This window comes from Aedes albopictus, chromosome 1 (genome assembly GCF_035046485.1).
Source record: "Aedes albopictus strain Foshan chromosome 1, AalbF5, whole genome shotgun sequence".
Lineage (NCBI taxonomy): Eukaryota > Metazoa > Arthropoda > Insecta > Diptera > Culicidae > Aedes > Aedes albopictus.
In genome coordinates this window covers 290,334,914-290,351,847 of record NC_085136.1, presented here as the reverse complement: position 1 = coordinate 290,351,847, position 16,934 = coordinate 290,334,914, and the positions used below count along the sequence as shown (strand labels likewise).

Here is a 16,934-nt window from a genome sequence, read left to right as displayed (position 1 = left end):
GCCCACAGCAGTTAACCACAATCCGGCACTGCTCAGCCAATTTCTTCAGCGATTCAGCATCTTTCACATCGGCAATCACCATCGGCGTCTCCGAGAGATCTTTGTCGGCCTTCTGGCCAATCTCTTTCAGCACCTGGGCTAGTTTTTCCTTGTTCCGGCCGGCGACGCCCCACTTGAGACCCTCCAGCAGTTTGATTCCCTCGTAGATGGTGTACTTGCCGGTGAAACCGGTTGCACCGAAAATGACCACGTCCAGCGGGCGGTCGGCAGACATGATCGTGTCGTGCTATAGGTGACGTTGGTGTGGGTGGGTGAATGCAAGCTCGTCGGCTGAAAGTAAAACGTGAAAAATAATGTGGAATTTAGTTTGAGGCGGCTTGATTGAGTCATCGTTATGCTTATCGGCAAGCTTATGATCGTAGGGGGTAGATCTACAACCAGTTCAACATAAATCTAACTGGTAAAGAATATTGCCATCTACCGAACTATAACCCTGATTCGAATAGGGAAACTAGTTTGGATACTAGCGATCAGCATGATAGTATCAGGTATCAGTAGGTCGGCTCCAGAGGCACGCTGATAGTGCAGTTGAAGTCTCAGATCTTGCCGTGTAATTCATTAACAACGTAACCTTTTTGGCATTTTTTTTACGGTTCTACTCCATTAGGCCGTAAAGGTCGCTAGGACGAATGATCCTTTTGGCCTAATAAGTCGTTAAGCCGAATACCGTTAAGCTGAATGTCGTTAGTTCGAAATGGTTGCTAGGCCGAATGGGCCGTTATACCGAATGAGTCGTTAGGCCAAATGGATCGTTAGGTCGAACGGGTTGTTAGACCGAATTGATCACTAGGTTTAATGAATTGTTAGGTTGAACGATTTGTTAGAGCAACTGAATGGTATGGTAACTACAGGGGATACTCAAAATAACTGGGATACGTAAAATTTTCACTTTTCAAAAAATGTTCAACTCGTTGTAACTTTTCGAAAAGGGCATCAAATATTCTCAAATTTTTACTGTAAGTTCATCAACTAGTTGTGTATCAGTGGTCAAAATTCGGAAAAGATCGAGCCATTCTACACGAAGTTATAAAGGTTCTAAAAAAAGGTATAATTATCCGATAGCCAACTTCAAGCTGTTATATCTCCGGATTCAATGAACCGAGTGCAATGAAATTTTGATCATTTATGACTTATATAATGAACTTTGAAAAACAGTTTACTTAACATGTTGATTTTTTGAAATTTTACGCGATAAATTGGATGCAATGTGAAGAAAACCCCTCATTTTTGCCACCTTTTCAGCCCCTTGGCAAGCAATGGATCTAACAATTTAATCCAACCAAAGTGGTTTTCATCTTTATTTAATATTTTCAGCTAATAAGCAAGAAAAATAAAAAATCCCAGACAACCTGGTTTGAACTCAGAGAGAATTACCCATGACAAAATTGCTGTCCCATATTCATTTCATATGTCTTAACTTTCCCAATGCATCACGTTGGGAGCAGCTCGCTGAAGTAGTGTACGGTTTCGTTTGGTTCAAAAATGACCCTAATGCCTCAAAAGGGCTAGAAGCCGAGCTAGAAACTGACCTTATACGCTTCAAAATCTGTTATCAAATTTAAGAACGATGGGGAATGAGACACGGAGACAAATTTCGTTCGTTTGAAACAAAAATATTCATGGTTATTCGGTAAACTGATAAAATATTTAAAACTAAAATATTAATTTTTAAAACTAACTCAATTACACATTGATTTCTACAATACCCATTGAAGAGCCCCCCGTTCCGCCGTCGAGAACATAAACAAAACTCTCATGTTCCAGCTTCAGCACCAAACAAGATTTCCTCTTGCAAAAAAAGTCAAGTTTCACCAAAAGTTTCCACGAAATCCTATTGATTTCGGGAGCGTATGTTATCTACATGATGTTGGCATTGAAAGTGCCACGCGGGAAGTGGGTTTTCCTAGAGAAGGAAATGACTGTAAATTTAATTGGAAAACAAATATTTCCGTAGGGCCGACCTGCCACAAAAAAAAAACAAAAAAAAAATTACATTTGTTTCTAACATTACCTGTCAGAAGATGCATGTTTGTTTCAAAAATGGATTGAATTTGCTTCAAATGTTACATTCGATTTGCTCCAAGCAGTTTTATTTTTGTTACCAGAAAAAATTGATAATTTATTTGAGTTTATCTGAAATATTTTTGATTTTACCATGCTTTTTATCTGCGTGGAAGTGAGCAATAAAGAGTTAGGAGTAAGCAGTGCAGAATGTAAAGTGTGCAGTAAACCGTGGGAAGTTTGAGCAGAAGTGAGAAACGTGAGTAGGGAGAGATGATAAGTGAGCAGGAGTTTGATGTGAGTAGCGAGGAGTGAGCAGTGAATAGTGAAGAGTGCGCAGCAGTGGGAAGTCTGAAGAAGTGAGAAGCGTTAGAAGTGATAACTGACGATTTAAGAGTGAGTAGTAGAAGTGAGCAGCGATTACTAAGTATTGAAAAGTGAGAAATGATTGGTTCGGAGCAGGTGTCAAATTTCTCGCTCACGTGATCGAATTCATGGAGATATCCACCTTCGCTATAATGAATTTTCACTGCATGCGAAGAAAAATAAATATCCACAGCTCACTTTTTTGTGTCAAATTATAATTGTCACTGCATAAGATTTTCCGGATAACACAGTGAAACAAATATTAACTATTGGTCTGTGTCAAGAGCAAACCTACATGTGTGTCTCCGACGAATTTTAGGCCGCTGAATCCGAATCCGGGCTCAGATTTACTCCATCACGTCACAATTTTATAGGGCAAAATATACAATTTTTGGGCTTTTTTGACTATGCCATTAAGCATGGAAATATTTGTTTAAGCAATTGAAAGGTAAATTGGTCAATTAGCATGTACATTAACGACTCATGTAAAATATTTCATTTAAAAAAATCGAATTTGATAGTTTTAAGCGATTTCCCATACAAGTCACCCTCCAAAAGTTGCATGCCAGCACGCTTTCATCGCGCAAATGATCCCGAGTGAGAACCTTTTCAATCGTCAGAGTGCAAGGAACATATCACAGGTTGTTTTAACCGGATAACATCACGGTGTGATAGATCGTTACTCGCGTGAGTGAGGGAAAAATTTGGTGGCTGGTTCGGAGTGAGTGGTGAGGAATGCGCAGTGAAAAATGAGGAGTGAAAGGTAAGCAGTGTAGAGTAGAAGAGTAAGAAATGAGCAGCGAGGAATAAACAGTAAGTAGTATCATGCTGTGAGATGTGAGTAAGGATGAGAAGTGAGAAGTGAGGAATGAGCAGTGAAGAGTGGTAATGAATCATAAGGTATGGGCAGGCTTGATAATCCTCCTCGAAATCAAAAGAGTTTTGCAACATGCTCTAGAGCGGTGTTTTGCTTTTCCCTCGTCGCGAGGGAGCGAACGAACCCCAAACAGAGAGGCAATAAAAACTGAGCGAGGAAGAGGGGAACGAAAAAAGAGCCGATGATTATTTTGGGTTTTTGAGTGCGATTTTCGCCTCGAGAGTCTTGCTTTGTATGGGAGTCGAACTCGTGGAGAGCTTTTTGAGTGTGAGTGGACGTGAGAAACACAACAAGTAATTATGAGTGTTGGACGAACTCCTCGCTGCGCGGCAAGCTCACGCTCGATGCTGTTGAGGATTTGCGTTGTGATGTCTGAGTTTTATTTTCACTCCTCAGAAAATCGCCAAAATCGCTTCCTCATTTTCTCGCGAGGGAGTTTCTGTCAAGCCTGGGTATGGGCAGTGAAGAGTGAGGAGTGATTAGTGAGGAATGAAAAGTGAGGAATGAGAAGTGAGGGATTGTAGTCAGGGATGGGACCATTCATTTGCAAAGAGTTACATTCACTTGCCATTATCTCAATTCAGAAGCATGCTATCGAAAAACAATGTATGGGTGAATTTAAACTTCTAGTTTTATCTGAAAGTTTACCGAATAACATTGGTATCAGAAGGCCGGCTCCAGAGGCACGTTATCCTCCATTTGGGACATTTGTGCCATAAAATTAACATTGGGGTTGCACGCGCATACCAAAGTCGTGAGCGAGCTGTGAAGGCAACACTCCATGCGATGAATGTAAATTACATTCACGCCGTGAAGAGTTGCGTTTGCTGCCTTCTGTTGACTTAACTATTGATTCTACGCTAATATAATCTTCTACAAAACTTCAGGTAAAACAAAAATGAAAAAGTGTTGTAAATGTTAATGATTGCAAATGAATGATCCCATCCTTGATTATAGTCGGAAAGTGAGAAGTATAAGTGAGCAGTGAGTAGTGTGAAGCAGTGAGAATTAAGTACTTATAAAAAGTTGTGAAGTGAACTGTAAATAATGGTTAGTGAGTGGCAAGAAATGAGTGAAAAGCAATCTGTAAGGGTGCGCACTAAGAAGTGAAGTACGAGAAGTTAGAAATGGGCAGTGAAGAGTGAGGAGCGAAAAGTGAGTAGTAAGAAGTAAGCAATGAGGAATGAAAGTAAGGAGTGTCAATCTGTGAAAAGTGAATAATGATAAGTGAGCAGCCTTTAGTCAGAAGTAGAGAGTGTGCAATGTGGAGTGAAAATTAGGAAGTGAGCAATAGAGAGTGAGAAGTGAACCGTAAGGAATAAGGGGGTGAAGTAGCGATGATTGAGAAGTGAGAAATATTATGAGTGAGAAGTGAATAAGGACGAGTAATGAAGAATGAAGGGTCAGGAGTGAATGGGAAGTAATCAGTGAAAAGTGAAGAGTGAAGAGTAAAGAGTGTGATTCAATAAGGAGTGAGAAGTGAAGTGTTAAGAGTTACCTACCAGGGAGAAAGGGCACATTGCAATAATACCACTTTAGATTTCAACGGGGTGGAACTGAACGTAGAATCAAAACAAAACAGCTAAAAGGGTTACCATCAGTGTGTTTTTCGATGCCCACAGGGTTACTAGAAGTTAAAATTAGAAAATGAACCCCGTTTGTTTGCATGAGGTGTCGTTCAAAACAACGGGGTTAGACGGTACCGACAAAATACCGTTTTTTTAAATCGATAGATTTCGGTCTGATAGATTTCTTGTAAGAGCTAGAGCTTCACTGGTCGTCCCTTTAGCAACGCCATTGGGTGGATGTAATTGGGGTAACACCGTATATAAGATGATTCGATTTAATCGAGTCGATTGTATTCAATTCTTAGATAATTTGGTCAAGTCATCATAACATGGCACATTTTGTTTCATAATCGTACATTTATTTCATCAAATCCCAGCAGCTTCAAAACAAGTGAGTCACACATGCCGGCATTCGAGAACCTCTGGATTACATCTTATTTTTAAACCACCGAAAAGCCACATACACAGGTTGTTGTCGTTGTTGTACCTTGGCCATGTGTTGCGTACCCCGTGCACGCTGTTATCAGCGATAAGAGTTGCCCACGGGTACGAGGAGGTGACCGGCTGCACTTGGCAACGACGAAGACGACGACGACGACGCAGGAAGAGAAAGGTTACATTTTTTCGAGTGCATAGCCATTCTAAGATGCACGTTTAAATCGAGCCGAAAGTGTCTAAAAACAATCAAAGCGGCGATCGGTGATTGTTCATTCATTTCCCGTTTCGACTGACTGACTTGACTGGTGGTGTAGCTCCGTTTCAAAACGAGACTGCCCGCCCCGCGGAGGATGTTGAGCACGTGTGTGGGAGAACTTCAAAGCTTGAACTTGTTGGGAGTAGGGTATTAATAGCACCGCTGCCGCCGTGACTAATGCCACCTTATTGAGTTTGTATGCACAATGAGGCAGTGGGCATGGTAAAATATGGTTGGCAGATTTATTTGGGTTTGGATTGGCAATTTCACTAGAGCCTTGTGCAATACTATTTGTAACGAAGAAAGGCTTACTTCAATAGATGCATTGGCGCTGAAGGAAACCTTCTGTGCATAATGTCGAGGACGCAACTTAAAAAGGCAGTGCATTTAGCGCATTCCAATTATTTTTGGACATGATTGATGTTCTATAAAGCTGTTCAAGTTCCACGACTCTTTCTTCAATGGAAGTCCAGCAGGGTAAACTGCTAGAACTAGCCAATAAGGCACGCCGTGTGGAGCTTGAGATCCTAGGACTAGGCGAAGTCCGTTGCCCGAACTTTGGATAACACATATTGGCATCGGGTCAAATTCTGCTATATTCTAGGCTACGACGCGAACATGCTCTTCATCACCGTGGATATGGTTTCCTGCTCTGCGCTCATGTTGCGCTCATGGAGTGGAAACCTAGAAATGAGAGAATAACTGTGGCCAGCTTCAGAACACGGGTTCGAAACCTTGCCATAATCCAATGTTACGTGTCAACCGACGTTGCCGGGATGAAAGTTAAAGAGAACTTTTACAGCTTTACTGACTAGCTCGTGGATGAGATTCCAAAAGGTAACATCAAAATCCTTATGATCGACTTCAACGCGATGTTAAAAAAAAAACTGTTTGCAGAGTTTTGGAGCAACAACGATATGGTGATTGGGGGATCACTCTTTCCCCATCTACCAGAGCACGGAAAATCTAATCGACCACATTTGCATCAGCCAAAAGTAGTGCCGGCATTCCTTCTGACCATCATCTCCTACCGACGAGATGCGGCTGTGCATTTGCTAGGATCCATCGACAGGAGGAGAAAATCGGGTACCGGTTCAACACACGCTGACATGAAGACATCAAGACATCAAGAACGCCTTCATCGACACCGGCGAGAATAATTAGAATGAGCTATGCACCCGGAGAAAGCAGTGGATCAAAGATGATACCTGGAGGAAGATAGAGGAACGAAGGAACGGAAACTTTTTTCAAGTATCGGTCACGCCAAGGGTTCGACGCATTACCCGTGTCAACACCGATGCTCCATCAGTGCAGGAGATAGAAACAGCTGTCGATGCAAGGCGTCTTAGTGAAGGGACCCAAAAAGGGTGACCTGACTGTCTGCGATATTTTAAAAGAAAAGACAATTACACCGTCTTCGACCTTGTGGCCTCTACAGACTGAACATTACTAACATTCGACAACGGACAACATACACATAGAACACCCAGTGCACTATGGGCCAGAAATCAAAATTTCGCGACAAAATTCAAAAAAGCTTTTTTTTTCTGAGATCAATCAATTGTCATATATGTATGATTGTTTGGGCTATGTTTGATTGTATACTGACTGATTTATTCGTTTTGTAATAAAATTGTATAGTTTTTGTATGGAGAAACTTCTTATAAGCGAAAATTCTTAATTTTCACCAATATTAAATAAAGTGTGATTTGTGGTAAAAATGTGCCCAACGCATACATTTCCTAAATTAAGTACATTTGCATATTCAATGCACAAATTGTGATGTCTGTAACTGCCTGTGATCGCATAACTGTCCTAAAGGAATAAGAAATCCAAGAAATATGCGGTCATAGGCAATTAAAATTTCACAAAATTTACTCCAATTTGACGGTTTATTTGTCAATTTATTTAAAAAGTAGTGGTATTCGACCGTATTCGACATGCAACCGGTCTAGGAAGCTATATTAGACACTTTTTTCAGATGCTACCTGACTTTTTCGCGGGAATTTGGGTACCAAGTTAGAGTGATTTTAGTGCATGCGTTAATTTTACAATATTTTACGCTGTGCTTCAATAATAGCCCACTCCAAGATCCACTTTTTCCATTACGATGCAATCACTTTATGGCTTGCGAAACAATGTACATATCAACAAACAACTATTATTCTGGAAGGTTTCGTTTCAGATATGACTGTGATTGTAGGCTTTTAAATCAATACCACATATTTACTCAAAATTCAAAGTTTCGGTACATTAATTCGTGTGGTCAATTATGATTTTTAATTAACTCAACTTATGTATAGATGGATAAGTTTTTGGTGAAAAAATCTGCTGCTCTGGTGTTTCAGATGTCCGGCCATTTGGCCGAATGCCGCTTGGCCGAATTATGTTCAAAATAATTCAGAGATCCCTTTTCACATTCTAGCTGCCAATTTGATCATCATTAATTTTCCTTTTTTTAATCATTGACTATTCTTTCTAGTTTTGCCATTCAGGGATTAGTTGGCGTTGAAACTGCCAATATTTTATCAGAGCTTTTTCCTCCTTTAAATCATAGGCAATTATTTTGAGTTATACTGACGTGGAGAACAGTGGCACGATCATTTAAGTTCATCCTTTGTCCTTCAGCCAAATGGCATTCAGAAAAATGGCGTTCGGCCAAATGACCCTTTCGGCCAAATGGCGTTCGGCCAAGCGGCAATCAGCCAAATGACACTCGGCCAATTGACTCGGAGCCCGTATTTGAACAATAAATAAATTGCGGTCACTCATCATCGTACATATGTACAAGTCAGATGGATATATTTGCGATCAGGGGAAAGATTTGATTTTTCTTATATCAACTAAAATGCCGTGTCATTGATTGGCTCGGTAGCTTTGTCGGTAAAGCACTTGTGTAGCATATAACGGTTGTAAGTTAAATCGCACCTGAACTGTGGATTTGTTCCTAATTTCACTACAAAAGATGTCCATCTGTACATATGTACGTTGAGTTAATTAAAATTTTAATTGATCACACGGATTGATATACCGAAACTTTGCACATTTAGTAGGTGTGTGGTCTTGATATAAAAGCTTATTATCACATTTATATCTGAAACAAAACCTTACAGAATAATTGTTCTTTGTTGCTATGTATATTGTTTCGCAAGCCATAAAGGGATTGCGTCGTAATGGCAAGAGTGGATGATTATTGAAGCACAGCGTAAAATATTGTAAAATTAACGCATGCACTAAAATCACTCTAACTTGCTTTCCCGCAAATTCCCGCAGAAAGTTCGGAAGTATTCGAAAAAGAAGAGTCTAGACTAGCATCCTAAACCGGTTGCATGTCGAATACGGTCGAATACTACTACTTTTTGAACAAATTGGCAAATAAACCGTAAAATTTGAGTAACTATTGTTAAGTTTATTTTTAAAATTAAAATCAACGCAATTTGTGCATCAAATATGCAAAATATACTAAATTTGAGATTAGGAAATGTATACGTTATATTTGTTGGGCACATTTTTCATCACAAATCACATTTTTCTTAATATTGTTTAAAATCAAGAATTTTAGCTTATCTGAAATTTCTCCATACAAAAAACTACACAATTTTGTTACAAATTGAAAAAATCAGTCGGTTTACAATAAAACATAGCCCAAACAATCATACATATATGAAAATTAATTGATCTTGGAAAAACAACTTTTTTGAATTTTGTCGCGAAATTTAGATTTCTGGCCCATAGTGCAGTGGCCCAATAGAGAATTTTCCTTTTGACGAAAAGTTTTCTCCGACTGGAGCGGGAATCGAACCCACATTACGAGGCTTACGAGACACCTAAACGACTGACGCCGCTAACCGTTCGGCCACGTAGCCCACAATATTTGGTGGGGTATCATGCTGTTGTGCATCGTTCTCAAAGTCCTGTGCAAAGTGATCCTAAACCGGATACAGGAGAAGATTGACGCAACTCTCGACGGCAGCAAGCAGGATTCCGTGCCGGACGATCCTGTGTGGATCATATTGTCATGCTCCGCATCATCCTTGAGCAAATCAATGAATTCCAAGAATGTTTTACCAGGTGTTAATTAAATACGTAAAAGCTTTCGACCGTCTCGCAAAAGTCGAAAGCGAAAAAGCTTTTGACCGTCAGGCGTGAAGGTCAAGAAAATTATCGGCCTTATTCAAGCACAGTACGGGGCATTTTTGTGCAGAGTTTTGCACAGCGATGTCATGTCCGATCCTATCCAGGTGGTAGCTGCAGTGCAGGAAAACGGTAAGGTAGATAGATGGTAGAGCGGACAGTAGGATAGAGGATTAGGGTAGAGAGTAGGATGAAGAAATTAGATGAGATGAGATTTTCTCGAGATACCTTCGGGAATTCTCTCTGGGATTCAGGCATTCTTTTCGAAATTCTTCCCAGGATTCCGATAGTTGTTCCTTCTGGAATTCCTGTAGGGATTCTTCCTCACGGCGTGTGTATGGGAAAGGTTTATAACAAAAAATTGGGCATCGCCAAATTTTTCGCTATTCAAAAATAGAGACTTCCAGCTTTCATTTGCACGGTCCCTCAAAAAAATCCACCGAGGGATCTCGAACAACTTTTTCAGAATACTGTTTTTCCCCATACAAAATGAACGGTTCCAAATTAATCCCTATTTCTACTTAACAAACATACCCAATTTTTGTATGAAAAAGTTCCCCCGATGGAATATTTCGATGTTGGGCTTGAATGAAAGCTAGTAGCGTCAACTTTCACGTAACGTAAAAATTAGCGATGCCTATTTTTTTGTAATAAATTTCTTATACCAGACACACCGTGTCCTGAGATCTCCAGGTATTTTTAAAGGAATTGCTTTAGAAAATCCTGAAGCGATGCTTATAGTTATTCTAGTTGGCATTGCTTCAGATGTTCCTGCTGATTTTTTTCCAAGATTCCCTCCGGAGTTTGGTACAGGATCCCTTTAGTGATTCTTGGTATGATCCCTTCCGAACAGTATTATGGAAGAATATAGATTTCTACCGAGATGTCTTGCAGCCATTCTGGAGGGATTCTTTTAGGTATCCGTGCTGATGGGATTCCTTCAAAAATTCTTCCCGAGATTCATAAAATTCTTCAATATTTCCTTCCGCGATTCTTCCAGAGATTCCTGTTCAACTTCCAGACGAGATTCCTGCCGTGATTCCTCCAAGAATTCCATCAAGTATTCTCTACTGGATTCCTTCAGGAATTACTTCAGGGATGTCTGCCGGGATTGCTGTAGAAAATCCTGAAAGGATTTTTTCAGGTGTTCTAGCCGGCATTCCTACAGGGAATCCTGCTGGGATTACTTCACGGATTCCTCCTAGCTGTCTTTTAAAGTTTTCTGTTAAGATATATTCAGAAAATCCTAGTAGAATAGGGCACGATCGGTGAAGTACTAGATTTGTAGTAATGAGCTGAATTTTTGTATGGTGAGAAGGTAAATTCTCCGTTCCTGCATTGAAATGGTACAAAAAGCGTGGGTATTATGATCCCTTGCCTAATTTGATGCTGTTTGAGCAAAACTTTGAGTAACGGTGTTGTTTAAGTTGCAAGAAATGGAGAAAACAACAACACAGTTATCCAAAGTTTTGCTCAAACAGCGTCAAATTAGGCTAGGAATCATTGGGTCGTATGAATAAAAAGAATCGAATTTTATTACTTGTAGATCTACTTAAAAATAGAGTCCACAGAGTTTACTAAATCATAGGTCTGAACAAAAAAGTTTTCGATTATGTACTGTTAGTGTATCCATCTGGAAAATCGGTTACAATGATTTTTCCTGAAATGCTGTTGGGGTATTCTACAAATCATACAGAATTTCTTTCCAGTATTGCTCCCAGAGTTCCCGTGGGTTTCTACCAGGATTTATCTCTAGATCTCCTGATCCTGGGATGTCTCTCGAGAGTCTTTCAGAATTTATCCTGGACTTTCTCCTAAGATGTTTTAGAACAGGGGTTTCCAACCTTTTTGAGGTGGCGACCCCCTTTGATAATTCAGGCCAAACATGTCTAAAGGCCCTATCTGCAGAAGAGAGGCTCTCTTTGGTTTCCCTCTCTTTCGTTAATATCTCAGCTGTTTATTTGTATTATGATTGTCTCCTTGCATTGAACGATGGTCAAAACAATCGTCTTTTGATTTGTGCTGCAAAAATAGTTGAAAAGTGTACCTTTACATTGCAATAATTGAAAGAGAAAGCGAACAAAGAGAGCCTCTCAAATGCAGATAGGACCTATTGAAATGTTTGGCCTGAATTGTCAAAACATCCGCGGCCCAATGAAAATTTTTAGAAAAAAAAATATGAATTAAAAATTAAATGAACAAAACCGAGTTTTTTGGGTACAGTGACGTAGCCAGAAATTTATTGTGGGAGGGATTTTCGACGATCAAGGACACTCACATTTCGTAAAAATGATGTCATGAACATTCAATTTGAATCATAGCTGAAAAATAGCGGCGCAGCCGAAAAAATTTTTCTTCTGAAGGCGTTTTATACTGAAAATTTGTTCCTCAAATTGTGGCTTTTGGGGGTGGCGGCATACAAAATTAAAAATTGATATAATTTGCACAAAATAGAGTAAAAATTTAACAGTTTTTTTGGTAACATCGCGGCCCCCCTAGACTGACTTCACGGCCCCCCAGGGGGCCGCGGACCACCGGTTGGGAACCCGTGTTTTAGAGTGTCTTCTGGGGTTTCTGCAGGAGCTACAGATGCTATTTCTCATGGAGTTCGTGCCGTCACGATTCCAAGACGTCGAACTGCTTCATAGTAATTTTTATCGGATATTTACCAAGGCTTTTCCTTGCAATTGATTATTTAATTTCTTGCAGTGATCCACCTGAGAATATTTCTTGCAGATTTTCTCGGGATTATTCCCAGAGCTCTTCCCGGAATCTTTACCAGAAATAATCTCGACATTCTGGATGCTCTTCTTTGGGGTTCCTTTAAAAGTTGCTCCCGGAGTTCTTACATGATTTGTTCAAAAAGTTTTCCTCGGAATATCTCCTGGGATAACTACAAGAATTCTGGTAAGACATTCCCAGAGAAGTATCTGGAGGAATCCCGGTCAAATTTTGCGAAGATCTCTGCAAAGACTTATTGGAGAAATCTCGAGAGGAACTACGATAGAAAACCTGAGAGAAACTGAGACATCTTGAAAAAAAAAGTTCTGGTACTAATCCCAGGAGGAAATATTAAGGAAATTTAAGGTGGAACCCTGAAAACCTCTAAAAATAATCCCGGGAGAAAATACGTGCGTAATCTGAAAACTGTCTCTGAAAAAAAAACCTTGAAAGAACTTCTGCAAGAATCGCTAGAGAAACTCTTGGAAAAAATATCCCGAAACCACTAAGAGAAATTTTGGAAAGGTCTTCGGGAGGAATCCAGCGAGAAACTCTGGAAGAACATACTCCAGCAACGACCCCGTAAAAACCCTGGAAAAACATGAAATCGTGAACAATCTCAGAAGTACGTAAAACTTCTTGATATTCTTGGGAAAACTGGATAAAGCCAGAAAACAAAAATCTTTGATAATTTCAAGGAAAAACTCTGTGAGAAGCTGGAAATGAATTTAAAAGAAAAAATGTGGAAGGATTTGATGGAAGAATCATGGGTAGAGTTTCGATATCGATAACATTACTACAGCACCGGCACAGAGTACAAACATCCAACATTGGGAAAAGTTTAGAAATATTCCACAACCGATTTTTGCAATATATTCGTAAGAGTTTTTTTTTAATCTTTAGGATACTTGCATACTTGGCTTTTTGATACACCTAGAATGACCCCATTCGCACAACAGTCCCATGTGAATAGGAAACCCAACAAACATGGGACTGTTATGCGAATAGGGACAGTAGATATCTCAAGTAAATTATGATGTCATCTGACAGTCATTGTCTTATTCTTCTTGAGTAGTTATCCTTTCTGCCACTCATATGGATCAGAAGACAACGAAAGTATAAAAGTTGTGCTAAAATAGAGCATGAAAAAAAAAACAGATGTTGAGGACCCACATTGAAGATTATTTTTGGAACTACACCATAAACTTCTAGATTTTTCGTGTAATCATGTTTATTTTATTGAAACTGAACTTTTGATAGCAAATTTGTATGAAAGGTTTAATTGTGAGACACATTGGGCGTTAACGGGTTAATTTCTGTTGCACTTGTCCCATTTTAGAAGAAACATGGCATTTTTTACCAAACCTCATCAGGACGATTGATTATATTAGTTTTGGATTAGTTTTTTAGGGGTCTGTGTCATTTGGCATAAAGCCATTTGACGTGAGGCCGTTTGGCATAAGGTCACTTGGCATAAAGACATTGGGCATAACGGTCATTTGGCATAATGGACGCTTGGCATAATTCGGCACCAACATTTCAAAAGGGCGTAACTGCATTTGGCAGTAATACCTTCTTTCAAAGCTGTAGGTCGTACTGCCTCCCTTACACTCAAACCACCGTGGTTGTCGGAAAGAGGAGAGTTCTTCCCATCTGGTACTTGTTGTGAAAAACATGGAAATCATAACACATGATCCACAGCTTTAAAAGAAGGTAATGATTCCAAAAGCAGTTACGCCCTTTTGAAATGTTGGTGTCGAATTAAGAAAGGTGCATTTCGATTATACCAAATGGTCATTATGCCAAATGACCGTTATGCCAAATGTCTTTATGCCAAAATGACCTTATGCTAAACGACCTTATGCTGAATGACTTTATACCAAATGTCCTGCTCCCGTTTTTTAGATTCCAAGATTTCATATGGTAATCTCTTAAAACAAACAGTTCATCTACTGTTTGTTTTGAGAGATTACCATACAAAATCTTGGAATCTTAATTTTATTTTTATTGCAATTTTAGAGTAGAATTTCGTTCTACGGTAGAACGCAAGCTACCGTTGCTATCAGTCGGTCTTTTTGATATTTTAAATACGATACCGACGTCTGCAGTAGAACCCAACCGCAAGGAGGCGGCCATTTTTCTAAAAATCCGCAATTTTAATGCAACGCAATGCTGTTTTCCACTTTTGAAGAACTGCTGTTTCACTTATTTTCACAATATTCAACCAAGTAGTTCGTCCCTTTTTCAAATCCCAACGGTTATTTCCCTCTACACACCTAGAGGCACTAGTAGCGAGGGATAATATCAACTGTTCTACAATTGCAACCCCTAACGATAAATTCAGGGTGCTGCGTCGTGTAATGCGTGTTAGACGTCGTGGTGTTGTAGTATTGTAACACGTATATTGGACACGTGTAGCATGCGCACAATACTTCGTTTTGTATTATAGATTTCACAATCAAAACGATAGTTTACATTCGAAGATGACGACCGCTTCCCACATTGCTAAACTGGACAGGCAGCGATGAGCTAATTCGATAGCTTATCCGCTGATGTCAATGTCAACAGCATCATGTGTTTGCTGTATTTGTCCTATATGATTCCATCTGGTTGTCGTATCTTCCTGCTTACACAAACCAGTACCACAAAAATCTGGATAAATAGTTATAGAACGCTCATCTTGGATTTTGATTGGAACTTTCACTTCCCATAAGATAAATTTTGGCATTTGTTTGGAGATAAAATTATTTACGGTTTGATAACGTTTGACGACACTGCGTTGAGGTGTTTTAAAACACAATTTTATAGAAGCTTCCAACTGATTGATACCGCAACTACACTAAAGCAAAGCTCGTTTCTTTTCAGAATGTTTCAGCAATAAAATGCAATTCCTTCATTATCAGCTCTTTTTTTTTTGTGTGCGACTCGTTTCGTTAAACAGGTTAATTAATGTCAACGTGTGACTCATCAGATTTCATTTGTTCGAATGTCTATTCTTTTTTGCTTAAGTAACTTCATATTATCGCATCAAAACAGCTTTCAATTTTCCAGCCACTTACCTAATAGAGGACACAGTTTTTTTTTCTAACTATTGTACAGCTTCCACCTCACTGCTAAAACTTCCTATGTTTCAATTGCACAAAAAAGTACCTTCTCCAATAAGATTTATTCTTTAGACCCCACAACAGAACAATCTGAATCGTTTGGACGTGTACGACAAACTGAGTCTAGTTTGAAACTGTACCTTCTGGTGAATTCGACTGTTTCTGCGTCTTATACCTACACGTAGGCCATTAGCCGGCCGGTTTCAACGAATAACAACAACAGCGTAGTCGCATATAGTCGTAGCAGGGTATATGTCGTACATGCAATCGTCCATAGGGAAGCAGCGTGCTCTCCTCTCTCTTTGAACTTACGCTTTGCACCCTACCAAACTTGTAGTGTTTTTGTATGTATTTTGCTGTTACATTCATTGTGCCTTTACAGGCGTACGCGGATTGCACACATTACTCGGCTTGATAATGCATCGTTGCTGCTGATTGTATTGCGGTGTGTTGTATATGTGATAAGAACAGGGATTTTGTCGCACTTACAGTGAAATTCATTTTTACGCGATCAGCTTCATGGCTGGAAATATCGTTTGTTGAGAACTACTATCGAGTACTTAATATTTTTAAATTTAAATTTCAAAATTGTGCTAACTACAGGAGATAGACAAAGTTATGGAGGCAGGCAAAAATTTAGTAAAGTGACGCCAAAAACATCGATTAAGTGACGTCAACAACATTGCTTGCGTATGAACTAGAACGAACGAAAAAGAAGAAAGATTTTGTGGACGGTGACTGTAAAAATATAATACAATAATTGGGTTGCGTTGTTTTCGTAACTAAATTAAGAAAAAACTCTATTTTAAGTTATATATTTATAGTAGTTTTGTAAAAAAATTTAGTAGTTATATATTTATATATAGTTTTGTAAAAAAATGGCTCCAAAAATGTCATTTGAAAGTAAGATTGGTGAACAATCAGTAATAATACTCCAGCAAAAATATTGAAAAATGAGAGAATAAGTGGTTCTAGCGCTCGGAAAGTAATAGGCCAACGTTGTATCTACTAATAGGCCAAATTTTGTACCAACCAACATTCGATGTGATATTTTTTCAACGTAATTAAGCAAGTTCTTGAACATTCACGTTAGTTTACTTCCAAGTGGTGAAACATGGTCAACATTGTCAAAGCGGCTTGCATATTTGGCCAAGGTATAGTACGTATACCCTATTTAGTGATAAATTGGGTAAGATTTGATGAAAAATCGTCATTTTTGTTACCTTGACAAACGAGGTGTCCACCATTTTAACCAAACCGAAGTGGTGTTCCTCAAGAAATATCATCTAGGGATTCTTACGGAAGATTCTTCCAGGAATGCCTGAAGATTCCCCTACAAACTCCTTCGGAAGATTCCTCCCGAAACTTCCTCCGGAGATTCTTTCAATAATTCCACCTGGGAATTTCTC

At 39.3% G+C, this 16,934-nt stretch overlaps 1 protein-coding gene across 1 annotated transcript; it reads right to left on the bottom strand.

The window, feature by feature from the left end:
• Nucleotides 1-38: 38 nt before the first annotated feature.
• On the bottom strand, nt 39-15,729 carry LOC109623096 (saccharopine dehydrogenase-like oxidoreductase; the record flags this gene model as incomplete). The annotated part of the gene is given in 2 exon segments (XM_062846983.1): nt 39-330; nt 15,481-15,729. A coding segment is annotated over 1 exon segment (236 nt), but the record flags the coding sequence as incomplete, so codon positions are not given.
• Nucleotides 15,730-16,934: the final 1,205 nt, after the last annotated feature.